The sequence below is a fragment of the Tenrec ecaudatus genome, chromosome 12, assembly GCF_050624435.1.
Source record: "Tenrec ecaudatus isolate mTenEca1 chromosome 12, mTenEca1.hap1, whole genome shotgun sequence".
Lineage (NCBI taxonomy): Eukaryota > Metazoa > Chordata > Mammalia > Afrosoricida > Tenrecidae > Tenrec > Tenrec ecaudatus.
The window spans coordinates 16243995-16261296 of NC_134541.1; the positions used below are offsets into that span (position 1 = coordinate 16243995).

General features: G+C 54.9%; 1 protein-coding gene across 1 annotated transcript in view; it reads left to right on the forward strand.

Annotated features, from left to right (window-relative positions):
* The window catches only part of CDH22 (cadherin 22), a 78918-nt gene extending 67018 nt beyond the window's left edge, over window positions 1–11900 (forward strand). Inside the window, exons 10-11 of the mRNA XM_075527773.1 lie at window positions 6848–7099; window positions 11341–11900. Coding sequence (XP_075383888.1) covers window positions 6848–7099; window positions 11341–11900 — 812 coding nt within the window. The remainder of the gene's footprint in view (window positions 1–6847; window positions 7100–11340) is intronic.
* Window positions 11901–17302: the final 5402 nt, after the last annotated feature.

Consider the following 17302-nt stretch of genomic DNA (forward strand, 5'->3'; position numbering starts at 1 on the left):
AGTTAAGCTGATTCCATTGTGAGATATCCCCCGGAAGATTTCCCAGGAAGCTCACCTTTGAACCTTTCCAAGAAGGGGTAGAAGCAGGCAGGAGGAGGGGACCGGAATGGACTGGGATTTAGCACCAAAAGTCCAAAACTAGATGCATGGTCATCGAGTCGATTCCAACTCTTAACAACCCTACAGAACAGTATAGAACTGCAAACCTTTATAGGGGCAGAAAGACTCATCTTTGCTCCCAAGGAGCAGCTGGTGGGTTTGAACTGCTCACCTTGCAGTTGACAGCCCAACATGTCACCCACTACGCCCTCCAGGGCTGCTTAGGAGTTGGGAGAGCTGTGCGCAAGTCCAGGGGCAGTGGATGGCTCTCTGTGGTCATCCCTGTGCCTCTCGAAAGTTTCCGTTTCGTCATCTGTAAGATGGGATGGTGGTCCCTCGGGGGCTAGGAGGCCCCAATGTCATCTGTACAACATTTCAATTCCATCATTCTGCAAATGTTTATTGAGCATCCCTATCCCCCTGGAGTTTGCATTCTACTGAAGGGAGTTAGAAATTCAACAGCCAAATCCGCTGTTGGGGACAATGACAGACGGGGGTGGGGTGGGAGTGGAGAGAAGCCAACCTACACAAGAGCCTGGATTTTCTAAATTGGGGGTCTGGAATGGCCTCCCTGAGAACATCAGCAGGTGGTGAGGAATCTGAAAGAAATGAGGGTGTGGCTGGGCAGATAACAGGACAAAGGGCAACGTGGCAGAAACTGAAAGTGCAAAGGCCCTGGGGCCAGGGCAGGCTGGGGCATTCCAGGAAGAGGAGGAGACTACCAGGAGATGTGGTCAGAGAACCATTGGGGGACAGAGCAGACTGGTTCCTTCTTGCCCTGCACAGGGTCTGAGAGCCCCCTGGGAACTTTATTCCCCACAAAGGGGAGGTCTTCCATGGGCTTGGGCCATGTGTGGTCCCAGGAGTCATGTTAAAAAATATTTAACAACCAGTGCAGCTCAGACAACCCATAAGGAAGGCCACTGGCCATAATGAATAGCCAGTTCCGGGTAGGCTTTAACCCTTCATTTGTTTGCCGGTTTCGAGGTTGGGAGAGTGTTGAGGAGCCAGGAGGGAAAGGCTGAGGTGACAAAGGGACATTTGGGGACCTCAGAGGAGCAGCTGTTTAAACCTTTTGGGCAGTGTCTCTGTTTTAACATCCGGGACAGATCTGCTCATTGTGCCGGTGCTGTCCAGGAGCCACCAATATCCCTGGCTCACCTGGCCAAGTTCCTGCGTCATTCCACCCCAGAGGGCCTGAGGTTCTGCCCCCACCCCCGCTGCCTCTGTTTGTCGGGGCCCTGGAGCTCACATCAGCGTAACCACCTGCTCCAAGCTCCAGACAAGGGTGGCAGCAGTGGGCTTGAGGTCAGCGTCACAGAAAAGGTCCCCCTCCAGTCCCCCCAGCAGCACGCCAAGCCCCCTTCCTCCTCACCATATAAATATCCTGGATGGCAGGCGGCTACCCCAACCCATCTGTTTCTTTGTACAAATGTGTAGCCAGTTTGGAAACGTGATTTATAAATATTGCTTCTGCAGCCAGGGATTGACACTGATCTATGTCAGGCCAGATGGATGGAGGTGGCGCCAGGCGCCAATCCCACCTAGAAGGGTGGTGTGGGGGCCTGGGGCAGCCCGAGGATTCCCCAGCTGAGGCCAGTGGCTGCCCAGGAGGGCGGCTTGGGAAATTGCTGGAATGATGGGATGGGGGTGTGGCAGGGAACAGAGCCCTCTGAACATACGGCTCCATGGTCGGGCCAGGCACCCTGAGAGACAGCAGCTCCTGCTATTGCTGGGGAATCTGAGGCTCAGCCAGCGCCAGCCACTCGTTTCTCAAATCTGCCAACTTCCCTTGGCCTCTTACACGGCCACTGTTATCTCACACCTCAAGCACGCAGCACTTTATAATGACTCCTCTAAATCTAATCCCCCCACCCCCAGTTGTCAATGACACACTTCCCCGACCAGGACATGGGCTCCATGGGGGCAGGAACCCCACCTGTCTTGTTCATTGCAGCCCCAGGGGCTAGAGCAGCCCTACCTTTAAAGGGAGCCAGATCAACATTTTCTTTTATATATATATATATCATTTTATTAGGGATCATACAACCCTTATCACAATCCATACATACATCAATTGTATAAAGCACATTTGTACATTTGTTGCCCTCATCATTCTCAAAACATTTGCTCTCCACTTAAGCCTCTGACACCAGCTCCTCATTTTCCCCCCTCCCTCCCCCATCCCCCATCCCTCATGAACCCTTGATAATTTATAAATTATTATTTTGTCATATCTTACACTAGCTGGTGTCTCCCTTCACCCACTTTTCTGTTGTCGGTCCCCCAGGGAGGAAGTTACATGTAGATCCTTGTAATCAGTTCCCTCTTTCCACCCCACCCTAACTTCCACCCTCTTGGTATCGCCACTCTCACCACTGGTCCTGAAGGGAACATCCACCCTGGATTCCCTGTTTCCAGTTCCTATCTAACCAGATTTGTAAGATAAAATTAGGATCATGATAGTGGGGTGGAGAGGAAACATTTAGGAACTAGAGGAACTATGTTTCATCGTTGCTACACTGCACCCTGACTGGCTCGTCTCCTCCCTGCAACCCTTCTGTAAGGGGATGTCAATTGCCTACAGATGGGCTTTGGGTCCCCACTACTAACACCCCATCATTCACAATGATATGATTTTTTGTTCTGATGATGCCTGATACCTGATTCCTTTGACACTCATGATCACACAGGCTGGTGTGCTTCTTCCATGTAGGCTTTGTTGCTTCTCAGCTAGATGGCTGCTTGTTTACTTTCAAGCCTTTAAGACCCCAGGCTATATCTTTTGATAGCCTGGCACCATCAGCTTTATTCACCACACTTGCTTATGCACCTGCTTTGTCTTCAGTGATTGTGTTGGGAAGGTGAGCATCGTGGAATGCCAGTTTAATAGAACAAAGTATTCTTGCATTGAGGGAGGACTTGAGTGGAGGCCCAATGTCTATCTGTTACCTTAATACTAAACCTATACATATATGCACATAGATCTATTTCCCTATCATCATATAAAAATATATTTATATATGTACATGCCTTTATTTAGACCTCTATAAATGCCCTTTACCTCCTAGCTCTTTCCTCTATTTCCTTTGACTTTCCTCTTGTCTCACTATCATGCTAAGTCTTCATTTGGGTTACAGTAATTCCTCTCAGCTACATTACCCTTGGTCGCACCTTACCAGGCCTCCTACACCCTCCTCAGCACCGATTTGGATCACTTGTTGTTCCCTTGTCCCTGGGTTTGTTAACACAACTTCCTTTCCCCCACCTCCCCCTCTCCCATGTTCCCCTGGAACTGTTTCCATTGTTTTCTCCTCCAGATTGTTCATCCAGCCTATCTTATTTAAACAGACCTGCAGAGACAATAACATGCACAAAAACAAGCCAGAGCAAAACCAAGCAACAAAACAAAACAACAACAAGCCAATGACAAAAAAAAAAAAAGCAAGAAAGGAAAAAAGAAAAGCTTGTTGTTAGTTTAAGGACTGTTTGTTGATCTTTAGGAGTGTTTTCTAGTTGAGCCTGTTGGGGCTCCAAGCTCTGGCCCCAAAGTCTATTTTTGGTATTCCCTGAGGACTTCCTTGCTCTGCTCCCCCTGCTCTTCTGTTCCATGCCCTTAGTGTTTGGCCTCGGTGTGATCGGATCAGATTAGACGAAATTCCCACACTGTGTCTCCAGTGTTGTCCCCTGTAGGGCTATGGGTCAGTGAGGGTCGTCGTGTCTCATAGTGGGGCAGGCCATATGGTCCTTTCTGTGGACTGGCTACTCTGAGCGGGAATATCGTTGTCAAGGTTTGGTGAGCCAGGATGTGCTCCACTCTCTCTTCCTTCCCCTTCATTTGCTCCCGTGTGTTCTGATCAGATATGTCCCTCTCCCTGAGCTGCAGAATCAGTGCTGTCCTCTGAAGTAAATTCTTCTGGGGGGAGGGGCAGGTGTCCACGTAGTTGGGATTGGGGCTGGCCCCTCAGACCTCTCCACTGCTTCCCTACTCTATGTTGGCATGTTGCATTCGCATCTTGGAGCATTGGGTGGAAGTCTGGTCCCTCTTTCCCTGTGGAGATATAAGCAATACCCTCCCCTTGGGTGGGTTAGTGCCCTGTGCCCCCTCTACCCATTTCTTTTCTTTTTTTACCTCCCCCCCTCCTGATTAACATTTTCTATGGGATGAATGGATGATATAGCATCAGGTCATTTTCCTTTTTTGCGGTGGGGGGGGGGGCTTCAAACCCACCAACCTGTGACCACCACACACATTGATTTTAGGGAAAGCATCCAAATTCCTGGCCAGATCTGCCACAGTGAGTCTCTGCCTCCCCTCTCACCCCATCTTGGCTCACACTGGACTGCCTTCAGTTCCTGGAGCGCACGATGTGCCGGCCAGCTGGCCTCAGGGCCTTTGCATGTGCCACTCTCTCTCCTGGTGAATGCCTGTTTGTCACCCAGGGCTCAGCAGTGTGGTATCGTTTCTTCTAAGAAGCCCACCCTGGTTTCCCAGGCTGACTCAGGTCCTCTGTGTGTATTCTCCCTGTACTTGGGTTCACCTGTCAGGGTTTGTAGTTGTAGACTGAATTGTGGGTTTACTTAACGGTTGCCTCTCCCATTAGAACATGAGATCCCATCAGGCTCTGTGTTTAGTCGTTGTTTTACGAGTGACCAGCACGGTGCTAGCACACAGAAGTTAGTCAATATAATGATGGGTGGATGGGTGGATGCACCGGATGATGACGAATGATTTGATGGATGCATGTCAAAGGTAGCTATGCTACCAATTCAGTGGTTGGCAGGGTACATGTAAAGCTGAATGATCCACGTGCTTGATCATCCCTTAGCCGTGGCTTGGCGCCCTACCAGGCACCCCCCCCCCCGATGGTAGATAGTGGAATTGAAGGCACAGTGTCAAGGATTAATTCAAACACTTCTCACTGAGCCTCAATGCCGGTCTAGTCCACAGGGATAACGCCTTCGTGTTGAGTGGTTGTAGGCATTACATGGGGCTTTATTCAGAGTCCCCCGTGCCATGTTTCTGGTCAGAATGTATCCACATCTGCCTTTCCTCTCCATCCTGCTCTTGAGCCGCCTGTCTTCCTCAGGGGAAGGCAGATGTTTCCCAGCTGGACCTGTCTCACCCTGTGATGGAAGAGGTGTCGCACCCAAGACAGAGCTTGAGGAGCTGACTCAGGGCCGCCAGGTAGCCCAAAGGTGTGATTCCCACCTTGCTCTTCAGGACTGGCTCAGCGCTGGGAGCCAGCTGTCCATGTAGCAGAGACTGGCACACACTACTGTAACACAACGTGACAAGTGCTGTAACTGAGGTGTTTCTGGCCCCTGGTTAGTCCGAGCTGGGGGAAGATGTCATAAATCCTTCCTTCCCAGGCAAGCTAAGAAAGGAGGCCGCAGGAAGGAGATGGCATTTCTCCGGGGGATGACAGATGAGGAATTTGCCCAGGCAAGAGGGTGGAGAGGGCATTCAGATAGCAGGAATCAGGTGAGGAGAGGCAGGGAAGTCTAGCCAGAGGGTCATGGCGTGATGCGGTGCCAGGAAAACGGAACAACCAGCCTCTCTGTGCAGGGGCTGTTCACAGGGGCTGTTCACAGGGGCAGGTGCGGACCATCCCGTATGCTCCACCCTCCCACCTCACAGGATGGAACAATACGCTGGGCCTCCATTTATAAATGAGAAATCTGATCCCAAGAAGCTGAGCTTCCCTAGCTGGTCAATACTAGGCTCCCTATTATTATTTTTAGACATTTTCTGGAAAGTTGTCAAGCTGCAGTGATTTCTTTTTGCCTTTCCACTTCTGGCTCCCGGCAGCCCCACATGCGTATGTCAGAGTGGGAGGGCCTGCCTTGGAGCTGTCCGCGCCTGACACTTCAGAAGTCTATGCCAGGCCTTTCTTCTGAGGCACCGGGGGGAGCACTCCAACTGCCGACCTCTTGGAGACGTGGATGTGCCCACACCTAAACCCGTGCTCCCAAATCAGACACTCCTCTGCCAGGTCCCCACCTGACACTTCAGTAACAGGCTAGAGGAAAAGCAAAACAAGTACAGTTTGTGTCTGTTCTCGGTTCCTGCTGCCATGCGTTAACACGAGGGGGCCTTTGGCGTGCTGGGGTCCCATGGTGTTCCTGGACCATTCACAAAACCCTCCAGACTGAGCCTCTTCACCAGAACGTCTGCCTGCCCTTGGGACATAGTGCAATAGAAAGATCCTTCAGCCAGCATGCACAGTCCCCTCCGATGACCTGGGCACTTGTCGGGGCCTGGCAAGCTGCAGCCCAAGGACCACAGGACCCCAGGGACCAGAGCACATTGGGACACTGGGGTGGATTCCGGGGAGGAACAAAAGCAGGCTCTTGAGACAAACGGCCAAAAAAAGAATGTCTGACATAGTAGGGACAGGACCTTGGCCCAGCCAGGGACAGAATCTTGGAATAGTTAGGGATAGGGCCTTGGCCTCGCCAGGGACAGAATCTTGGAACTGTTGAAAAGAGAATCTTGCGACAGCTGGGAGTAGACTCTTGGGCTGACTGAGGACAGCACTGTGGGCTGTATGGCTGGGGACAATCTTTGGACAGGTGAGGACAGCATTTGGGAGACAGCTGGGAGCAGAGTTTGGGGGAGCAGGGAATAGGCCTATCAGTCAGCTGGGGGTGGAGCAAGTGGGATCTGGAGGTGGGCTCAGGGGATGGCTGGGACAGGGAGGCTGAGCCCAGCCCTGAGTCACAGCCAGCCCTTCTTCCGGAGCAGACAACACAGCTGCCGTGCACACACAACACGTGGGCTTCAACCGACAGGAGCAGGACGTGTTCTTCCTGCCCATCCTGGTGGTGGACAGCGGGCCGCCCACCCTGAGCAGCACCGGCACGCTCACCATCCGAATCTGCGGCTGCGACAGCTCAGGCACCATCCAGTCCTGCAACACCACGGCCTTTGTCATGGCCGCCTCGCTGAGCCCCGGCGCCCTCATCGCCCTGCTGGTCTGCGTCCTCATTCTTGTTGGTGAGCCTCCCAAGGCCCCCCACCCCCACCCTACCCGGCAAACCCCCAACTGGGCCTGGGTTTCCTCCCTAGCTAGCCCCTGAGGGACCTCAGTTGCCCTCCCTGTACAATGGGCTAGCTGTAACCTACAGTATCTTCTGACCACCAATTCCAGAGGATGTCACCTCTCATGGCCCACCTGCCACTCAGCCCCACACCCTCCCTGAAATTCAACATCAAATTCTTTAATACATATTTAATTCTCTATGACTAGACCCCTTGTGGCATAGTGGTTATGCATTAGGTTGATAGCCATAGGATCAGCAGTTCTAAACCACCAGCCGCTCCTCAAGAGAAAGAGGAGGCTTTCTACTCCCGTAAAGAGTCACAGGAGTAGGTCCACCCTGTCCGATAGGTTCGCCATGAGTCAGCCTCAAGTCTATGGCAGTGAATTTGGGGTTTGTCTGTACTCATTGCCATCAAGCCAACTCCAAATCATATCAACCCTACAGGACAGGGGAGAACTGCCTCTGTGGATTCCTGGGGTGGCATCTCTTGACCAAAATCCACCTTCCATCCGGCGGAGCAGCTGGTGGGTTTGAACTGCCATCCTCTAATGGGGCACCTGAGTGCTTAACGGCTGGACGGCCTCCCTCCCCCAGGGCTCCTCTGTGGGTCTACAGCCCTTTCTCACACTCCATGTTGGGCTCTTTCTGGTCAGGCCCACAATTACTCAGTCAGATACATCACCCCCTTTCTCAGAAGAGGAGACTGAGGCTCAGGGAGACCAAGTGGCTTGCCTAATGGTGCAGTTAGCTTTCTGAGTTGAAATCAGATTAACCCCACCTCCCGCTAGATGTCATCGAGTTGGATCTGAGTCATCGTGACCGTACAGGTTATGGAGCAGAGCAGAACTGCTCCAGTGGGTTCCAAGGCTTTCCATCATTCTGGGAGCAGAAAGCCTCATCTTTCTCCCATGGAGCAGCTGGTGGTTTCAAACTGCTGACTTTGAGAGAGCTAGTGCAAAATCTTGACACACGAGGGCAAAATCTACTCTGATACCTGTCCCACCAGCAGCCAACTGAGCCCCCACATATGTCCCCAGTAAGAGATCAGGTTGTCCGGGAGCTAAACTGGCCAAAGCTGAATTAGCTCAAGTGGCCAAATCTCCAGCTATCACCATCGCAGCCACCAAGGGCAGAAAGACCGCTGCACCTCTGCTCTGAGTACCGGGATCCCCGGGGCAGCCGGGCTGAGAAACTCCAGGGAGGGCCAGGTTGCACATTCCATCCAGTGGTGCTGAGAGAGAAAGGTCTGGAGGTATGTGTCTATAAAGTTGGCATCCAAGGACACGCTCCGGAGCAGTCGACTCTGTAACTCACGAGGTGGCCACGTCCTGGAATTGACTCAGCGGCCACAGGCTTAGTTCCCTCTCTTAGCACAGACCCTGCTGTGACAATGCATTAATGTGTCGTCTCCCCGCAGAAGCAAAACAGAATCAGCCAACAAACAGAAGCCACGTCCCGGCGGCCCTCATGGAGCAGGGCCTGCTTCTCTAGCCTGGTGCCTGGCATACAGTCAGCCCCGGGGCTTGTTGAAGGAGTGAATGAATAAATGAATGAATGGCTAGATGAGGAGGTGAGGGGAGACCTGGGTGAATGAAAGGGTGAATGGGTGTGTGAGTCATCCCCCTTGGTCTCCTTCACTTCACTTCCAAGACTCCATTTCTCTGGATCCTCATCCCACCTCCCAGATCACTTGCTCTCCATCTTCTAAGCAGCCTTCTCCGGCTCTCTCTGACTTCTTAACTGGGTCCATTATCCGCGTTCACGCCCTCAGTGCCCCCTCCAGTCTGTGACTGTCAGTTCTGTTTAGAAGCCGACAGCTCCCATAGCTCAGCCTCCAGCCAGGCTCTCTCCCCTGAGCCCCACATTGTAGATCCACCTTCCTGTTCAACATGTCCTCTTGACTGACTGGGAGATGCTCGAAGTTCGCATGTCACTTCCCTCCTCCCATCTCCCCATCTCCGTGCAGGCAACGCCAGCTTTCCCGGTGCGCAGGATGTTTAGTCTCGCTGTCCACCGATGGGGTGTCATGGGTTACGCATTGGGCTGCTAACTACAAGGGCAGCAGTTTGAAACCACCAGCTGCTCAGAGGGAGACAGATGAGGCTTTCGACTGCCATCAAGAGTTACAGTCTCAGAAACACACCGAGAAGTTCTATTCTGTCCTAGAGGGTGGCTATGAGTCCAAATTTGCCCTATGGCAGTGAGTTTGTTTTTGTTTCTTTCTTTCCACTGATGCTTCCCAAGCACCTGGAACCTTCTAGCACAGAGGAGGAGCTCACAGCAGGGATAAATAAGTAACCAGATGAAGGCGCCAGAGAATTCAATGGCTGGCTGGCTAGCTGGCTGGGGGGATGGAGGGATGGACAGACAGAACACTGGACAGTTTGGGGTCCTCCAAAGCACTGCTGCTGGACCAGTAGTCAGAGGCAGCTGCCGGGGCCACAGGACAAGGTGCCGGCTCACCACCTAACAAGGGGGCATGTGACAGGGAAGGGGCGGAGGCCGGGGACCAGAACCCAAGGGAGGACAGGAGGGAGGGTAGGTGTCAGGAGAGAAGTGGGGAAGATGGATGGGCGGCTTTGGGAGCTGCGGAGGGGGATGCCCGTGAGAGCAGATGGTGGGAGTGTGGGCGGCGGGCGACAGATGTGCCATGCCTGATCAGCGATTCCGCCCGTCACCTTTAGAGCACTGATGTGCACTTTCTTCGTTTGTGGGCAATTAGGCAGAAATTTGTTTGCACTGCCTTGGAAAATGAAACTGCTGTAAAGTGCACCCTCTGTAAAAACGGGTTTCTGAGCCACGGGGCCAGGGCTAGGAGGACGGGGCCTGGCCTCCAGCCAGGAGGGACCACACCTAGGAGCTTGGCCACAGGCAGGTTGCCGAAGGATTGGCAGAGGTCATTCTTGTGGTAAGCAGTGAGGTAGGGACAAGGGACATGCTGGCATGTCCCAGGAGACTGAGCATGGCTGGCACGTGCCACCTGGCCCTCCCTAGAGTTTCTCAGCCCTGCTGCCCCAGGAAGCCCAGTGGTCAGAGCTGAGGTGCAGCTGTCTTTCTGCCCTTGGTGATTGTGATGGTGATAGCTGGCATTTTGGGCACTTGAGCTAGTTCAGTTTGGGTCAGTTTAGCTCCTGGACAGTCTGATCTCTTACTGGGAACACATGTGTTTGGGTTCAGTTGGCTGCTGGTGGGACAGGTATCAGAGTAGATAGTGACCTCCAATGTCAAGATTTTGTCCCAGCTCTCCTGAGGCTTCACCCTCAGTCCAGACACCCAGCAGGTGGTGCAGTTAACGAAGCAGGAGACCCGGTTGGCAACCAATCACAAACCACTGTGCCGCCCAGAGACCAGCATCGCCCAGAGGCCTTGTTAACACATCAGCTGTCGGGCTTCACCTGGGAGATGGAGGCTGGGTCCCAAGCCTCTGCATCTCATCACCCAGGTGATACTAGGCTGCTGGTCCAGAGGCCACACTTTGAGAACCACTGGGACAGAGGGAGGAGAACATTCTCCAGGGCCTGGAGGTGAAGGGAGGAGGGCCAGCCCCAGGAAGGCTCCCTGCAGTAGGCCTCAGGACCTGAGACCCAATGGACCGAACAAGAGTGAGGGTGAAAGAGTGGTCAGAATCAAGGGCATCTTTCACTCCCTCCGCCCCACTGTGCCTCTCTGCTTCCCGGGCACCCCCAACAAGTAGTCTTCATGGAGGTGAGGGTGGGCCCTTAGAAGCTGAACTCAGCCCTCTCCTCAACACCCACGGTGCCCTGCTGACACAATGGTTAAGCATGGGGCTGCTAACCTAAAGTTGGGCAGTTTGAATCCACCAGCCGGTCTTTAGGAAAAAGGGCCTGGCAATCTACTTCTATGAAGGTTTGCAAAACCCCAGGGGAGTTCTGAGTCAGTGTTAGTGTGAAGCCACCTAATAGCTCCATGCCCTTGAAAACCAGCCCTGCTATGGGTTCACCCCAGTAGTAGTCTAGCCTAGATTTATACACCTCCCTCAAATGATGGGTAGCTCACTACCTTCCCAGACAGCAGCCTACAATGACTGTACTCAAGTCTTTGAGGTGCTAAGGTGGCCGGCTCTCTGTCATGGGAGGCTGGGGGTAGAAGTGAGGACCCCAGCCCCCACCCCATAGAACGAGTGGCTGGCCCTCACTGCCCCCTCTTCTCCCCCCACTCCCTCCCCCCGAGCAGTGCTGGTGCTGCTGATCCTCACCCTGCGGCGCCACCACAAGAGCCACCTGACCTCAGACGAGGACGAGGACATGCGCGACAACGTCATCAAATACAACGACGAGGGCGGCGGCGAGCAGGACACGGAAGCCTACGACATGTCGGCACTGCGGAGCCTCTACGACTTTGGCGAGCTCAAGGGCGGCGACGCGGGAGGTGGCGGGGGCGCAGGCGGGGACGGGGGCGCGGGCAGCCCCCCGCAAGCCAGCCTGCCCTCGGAGCGCCACTCGCTGCCGCAGGGGCCGCCGAGCCCCGAGCCGGACTTCTCGGTGTTCAGGGACTTCATCGGACGCAAGGTGGCCCTGGCGGACGGGGACCTGTCGGTGCCGCCCTACGACGCCTTCCAGACGTACGCCTTCGAGGGCGCGGACTCGCCCGCCGCCTCGCTCAGCTCGCTGCACACCGGCTCCTCGGGCTCCGAGCAGGACTTCGCCTATCTCAGCGGCTGGGGGCCGCGCTTCCGGCCGCTGGCCGCGCTCTACGCTGGCCACCGCGCCGACGACGAAGCCCCAGCCTCCTAGCACCTCGCCCCGAGGTCCATCGGGGCGCCCCCATGGGCCCCCACCCCACCCCTGAAGGCTGAGGACCAGAAGCCTCATCACCGTTGCTCACCTCCCCCACCCTCCCACTCCGGGGGGGCGACCTGCCGGGGAGGGGCCTGTGGGGCTGGTCCTGGCCGTCCCCTCCTCTGGGGACCGCTTCAGACCCAAGGGCGCGGGAATTAGGACCAACGTCATTAAAACTGCAGCGACACCAGGCACTGAGTGGCTCTGGGTACAAACGGTGCCGCTTATGCAATGCTGGCCTGGGGTCTCCGTGGAAGACCCTGCTGGAACCCCTCCCAACATTCCCCACCCTCAGAGTAAGAGGGCAGAGGGCGGTTCATTTACTAAGCACCTACTGTGTGGTGGGACGCTGCCCAGTGAGTGTGGACACCATGAGGTGGAGGTCTTCCAGGTAGCAGATGGGGAAAGCTGCCCTGAGATGTGGGGGGGACATGCCCAAGAACACTGAGCCAGGGAGCCGCCCAGCCTCTGGCCCTTCCCAGCTGCTTGGCCTTGGGGGAGTCCCCTCACATCTGGGAAGCTCAGTGTCCTCATCTGTCAAATGGGGTAATAACAGAACCTACCTCGAAGAGTCGTGAGGATAAAGAGGGTTGGTACATGTAAAGCAGTGTCAACAGTGCCTAGCACATAGTAGGTGTTCAATAAATGCTAGCCGACGTTACTATTTCTATCCTTGGATCACTGTTCTTATCTCCATCATTAGGAGAAGCCCATCTGCCTGCCACATCAGAACACTCTAGTGCCCCCACTACCCTTGTCCCAAAATCTTCAAGAGAGGAAGAAGTGGTACCCAACAGTCAACCAACCCTTGCCCCTGTCCTGAGGGGAAGGGAAGCTCCCAAAGGCTGTGGAGTAGGGTGCCTGGCGGGGAGCAGGAGGCAGATGAGCGTGCTGGGGGGCTCCAGGGACTTGGGTTGACAGGAGATGGAGGGGACAGGTTGGCAGGGGGCAGGTTGGCAGGAGCAGGTTGGCAGGAGATGTAGGGGACAGAAGCCACTGGATTGGGTTTGGATCACATCGATCCTGTCCAAACACCCTCCATACCCCCTCACCCATGGGTCCCAAGTTAAGAACCTGTAGGCTTAGTCATCGCAAGGAGCATCTAGCTCCCAAACCCTCTAATTATAAAGCAAAAGTCAGTCTTTCCCCTGCCCCTACCTCCTGCCCCACTCAGGCCCCCTCCAGTAAGTAATCCATGAGTCAGATGGGAATCCCAGCTCCACTTGATGGGTGTCCTTAACCAAGGTCCTCCAATGCTGACACCTCAGTTTCCTCATCTGTAAAATGGGCGCGGTAGTGGTCTCTCCCTCTGGGGTCGGTAAGAGGCTTACAGGAGATCATGATGTTACACTCTGATCTGAGTGCCTTCCTAGCACAGTGAAACCCCTGCCATGGACTCATAGTGACCCTCCAGGACAGGGAAGAACTGCCCCGGGAGCCTCTACGGCTGTCCTGCTTTACGGGAGGAGAAAACCTCATCTTCCTGCTAGCAGCTGGTGGTCCCAAACTTATAGTTAGCAGTCCGATGTGCGGTCCGCTGTGCCACTGAGGCTCCTTGGCACATTGAATGTCCTCCCGAAGGGCTCGCTGGCCTCCTGTGCTGCCCTCCCCACCAGTGGCCCTCATGACTGCCACACTCTCGGAGCCCAGAGCGTCTCCATGGCATCCTGAGTGCCCTGCCTGTGTCCCCTCTCGACAACCCTCGAAGTTAGGTCCTGTCGGTCCCAGCTCACAGATGAGGAAACTGAGGCTCTGAGACTGATCACCTGCCCAAAGTTACAGGTGCTATAGCAGGGCTTCATAGCGACCCTGTAGGACAGGGTGGTACTGCCCCTGTGAGTTTCTGAGGTTAACTTTCTGGGGGTAGAGAGCCCCGTTTTTCTCTGGAGGAGTGACCAGTAGTTTTGAACTGCTGACCTTGTAGTTTGCAGTTAGGAGCTCAGTGTAACCACTGAGTCAGCAGGGACTTGATGGCAGAGTGGATTTGGTTTTCATAGTAGGGCCTCTCGCACAAGTTCAAGGTCTGACTGGGAAAAAGGAGGCGGGTGAGGAGGGAGGAGCCCACAAGGCAACAGCCCGCAGCGGAGTGCTTGGTATGAATTCTAAGCAGAATCCACAGAGCCAGGCGACCGGAGCCCTGAGGAAAGGCTGAGGTCTTCCTGGAGGAGGTGCCATTCACCTGGACTCAAGGAAGGAGTGTAAGGCGGAGCATGGCAAGCAGACGGAAGAGCATCTGCACAAAGGCACTGGGGGCAGGGCGAGGGGCAGAAGCTCATGGTGGCTTTGGGAATGGTGTGTGGTCCCAGGAAGTCGGAGCCCAGGGTGGAGGAATGGCGACTGGGAGGCAGGGATGTCGAGAGGCTGTGAGAAGACCCTGGAGACCAAGCTGAGGAAAAGAAGGAGGTGCCTGAAACGACCAAGGGCAGTGAAGGCGGGGTGTGGTCTGGGTGGTAGGCCCAACTAGGGGACTAGATGACACCCTTACCATGTCCTTTGTGGGGCATTCAAGCCAGGGCTGCAAATGGATGTGGTAATTGGGGGTTCGGGGGATTGCTGCCCTTCCCTGTGGGCACCCAGTTCTCATATACGTAACCCCAACATGGAGTACCAGGTGGGTTGTCACACCCGCTGTGCTGAGGGAGAGACTGAGACTCAGGGGTGACAGGCTCAAAGTTGTCACCTGGTATGGACAGGAGGGGACACCTCCCTTGACTCTCAATCCTCGTTCCTTCCCCCAAGGCACAGGCAGGGCTCATATCCAGAGAGATACACAGACATGGACTCTCGAATGTCGTGTCCAAACCCTGCATGTGGGAAATGATCTGCCAAGGTCACACGGAGTTATAGGGACCCGAATTCAAGACCCGCTCTTCGCCCTCTTCATCCACATTCACTTCTAGGTCCCTGCTTCTGCCGCTTACCAACTGTGGTGTGGGACAAGTCATTGACCCTCTTGGTGCCTCCGTTTTCTTAATAGAACTTGGGCCCACTCCCAGGGTTCGGGGATGGAGAGGCAAAGCCAGCAGCAGCTGTCATTGACTGAGTTTGCCAGGCATTGCCGGAAACCCTTTACCTGCACTAACTCGCTGCATCTTGTTAGGTAACTTGCCCAGCATCAAACAACTAACAAATGGCATTGCCAAGGAAGACACCAGGGCACCCAGCCCAGGGCCTAGCCCCCTAGCAACATGCCCATTGCCTGGCACCGGGCAGCACTTAAGGTATGTCCCAGATGTGTCCAGACACCAGCTGTCTGTGCTCTGCAGTGCTTGCCCCCTCCAGCCCCCCTCACCACTCCTAGTCTTCCTCCATGATTTCTGCCATCCCAGGACTGGTGGAAGGGGAAAGAGCAGTGCCCACTGAAACCCACCTGTCTCTAGCTCCTATGTCCCCTCTTTCTGTCTCCCCTGAGCCCCAGAGCCAACCCGGGAGTGGAAGTCCGAGGAGCCAGCCCCTGCTCTGGGTTCCAGATGACGTCCCCTCATGCCAAGCGTTTGTGAGTGTTGTATAGTCACGTCTCCCGTGATGTGGGGTCTCTGGTGAGAAAGGTTATGTGGGGGGACCCCACTGCTGGTCGTCTCTGGAGTTCCTCCACATTCCCCAGTAGCTCAAACCTGTCTGCCTGTGTTATACTGAGCGTAAGACCACCCCCCAGTGCCTGGCCCCAAATGTCTGCATTGGCTTTACCAAGGGGTCCTGAGCACGGAGAGCCTTCCACCAGCCCGCCCTCCCTCTTGGAAAGGCATCTGGGGAAGTGACAGACAGGAGGAAATCCTCCTCTGTGTCTGGGGAAGTGCTGATGTCATTGCCATCAGCACTCACTGCCATCGAGTCAACGCTGACTCATAGTGACCCCATAAGGCAGGGTAGAATTGCCCTTATGGGTTTACAAGACTGTAACTCTTTTTAAATAAATCATTTTATTGGGGGGGATCTGATAGCTCTTATAACAATCCATACATCAAGTGTATCAAGTACATTTGTATATATGTTGCCATCATCATTTCCAAAATATTTTTCTTTCTACTTGAAGGCTGTAACTCTTTACGGGATTAGAAAGCCCTGTCTTTCTCCGGCAAAGTGGCCGGTGGTTTCGAAATGCAGACCTTATGATTAGCGGTTCAATGTGTAACCGCTCCATCATCAGGCTCCTGTCATTACCATGGGGCTAGCTCACACTCGGGGTCATGAGTGAGCATTGATGCGTAACTGGCTTGGCCAAGCAGTCCAGAGCCCCCGCCATGCATGGCTGTGGGATGCTGCTGCGCCCTGTGGCCTTCCCTGTTCTAAGGCCACCCCTCCCGTGTCCTGACAGAGGGGAGACTCGTGGACTTACCACGTCGCAGCTGTCAACTTGCTTAAGCAGACACTGGCTAGCCACCTTCTACTGATCAGCAGCCCTGGGCTCCCAGGTGGGAGAGCCTTGCCCAAGGTGCCAAGCTTATGAGGGCCGGGGGCACTTTTCCACACACCCCATCATGGCTCTGGCCTGGGCCGGGATGACTCGGAGCCTGGAGGCTGTTTGGGAGCGAGGGGAGGTTGAAGAGGGTGTGGGCAGGGGAGAGAAGTAGGTCGATGGTAAGAGGAGGCACGCAAGCCACATGGCGGAGCCCGGAGCAAGGTGGAGGTAGGGCTGAGGGGGCTGGCCCCAGGCCAAACCCTGTGAGTGTCTCGGGTGTGCAGTCCTGGGCGTGTGTACTCACGTGGCTGTGCACACGCACCAGGGAAGCGGGGAGCCGGCTCCAAGCCCCACAGGTCAGGAACTGACCTCCCCACCGCCTGATGCAGGCAACTCTGAGCTGCTGTGACAGGGGGCAGTTAAGCGCCCGCCCACACCCGTCAGCCAGCCATCTGCGTCGCCCACCCCGGGTCACGAATCAGCAGCTCCACTTACCTCCTGCCAGCAGGCGCTCTCTGGCCAGCTCTGTCACTGGCCACCGAGCCTGTCAGCCTCACTCTGAGGCCCCTCTCCAAGCCAGAGTGCTCATGCTCCAGTGCACACACGTGGGTGCAGGAGCATGGCCCACACTCAGACCAGCAATGATGCCACGGGCGCTCCACGTGTGGGCACGGTGCAGATGCCTGTGTCTACAGCCAGGCCCCCAGCCCAGATGTGTGGGTGGACGAGCATGCCATGCATGTGCCACACATGTTTCCACATGTGCTCCTAGACAGGCGCTCACATTTGCACAGAAAATGCGTGTGTCTATACAGAGCTGTGCTCACCTGCCCATGTGAATGTACACGCTTCAATGAGTAAGCCTGCCTTCCATCCATGAATGCACTCTTGCACACTCATGAACATCTGTGTGTAGCCAGACACTGCTAATCCAGTACACGGCACATGTGTGTAGATA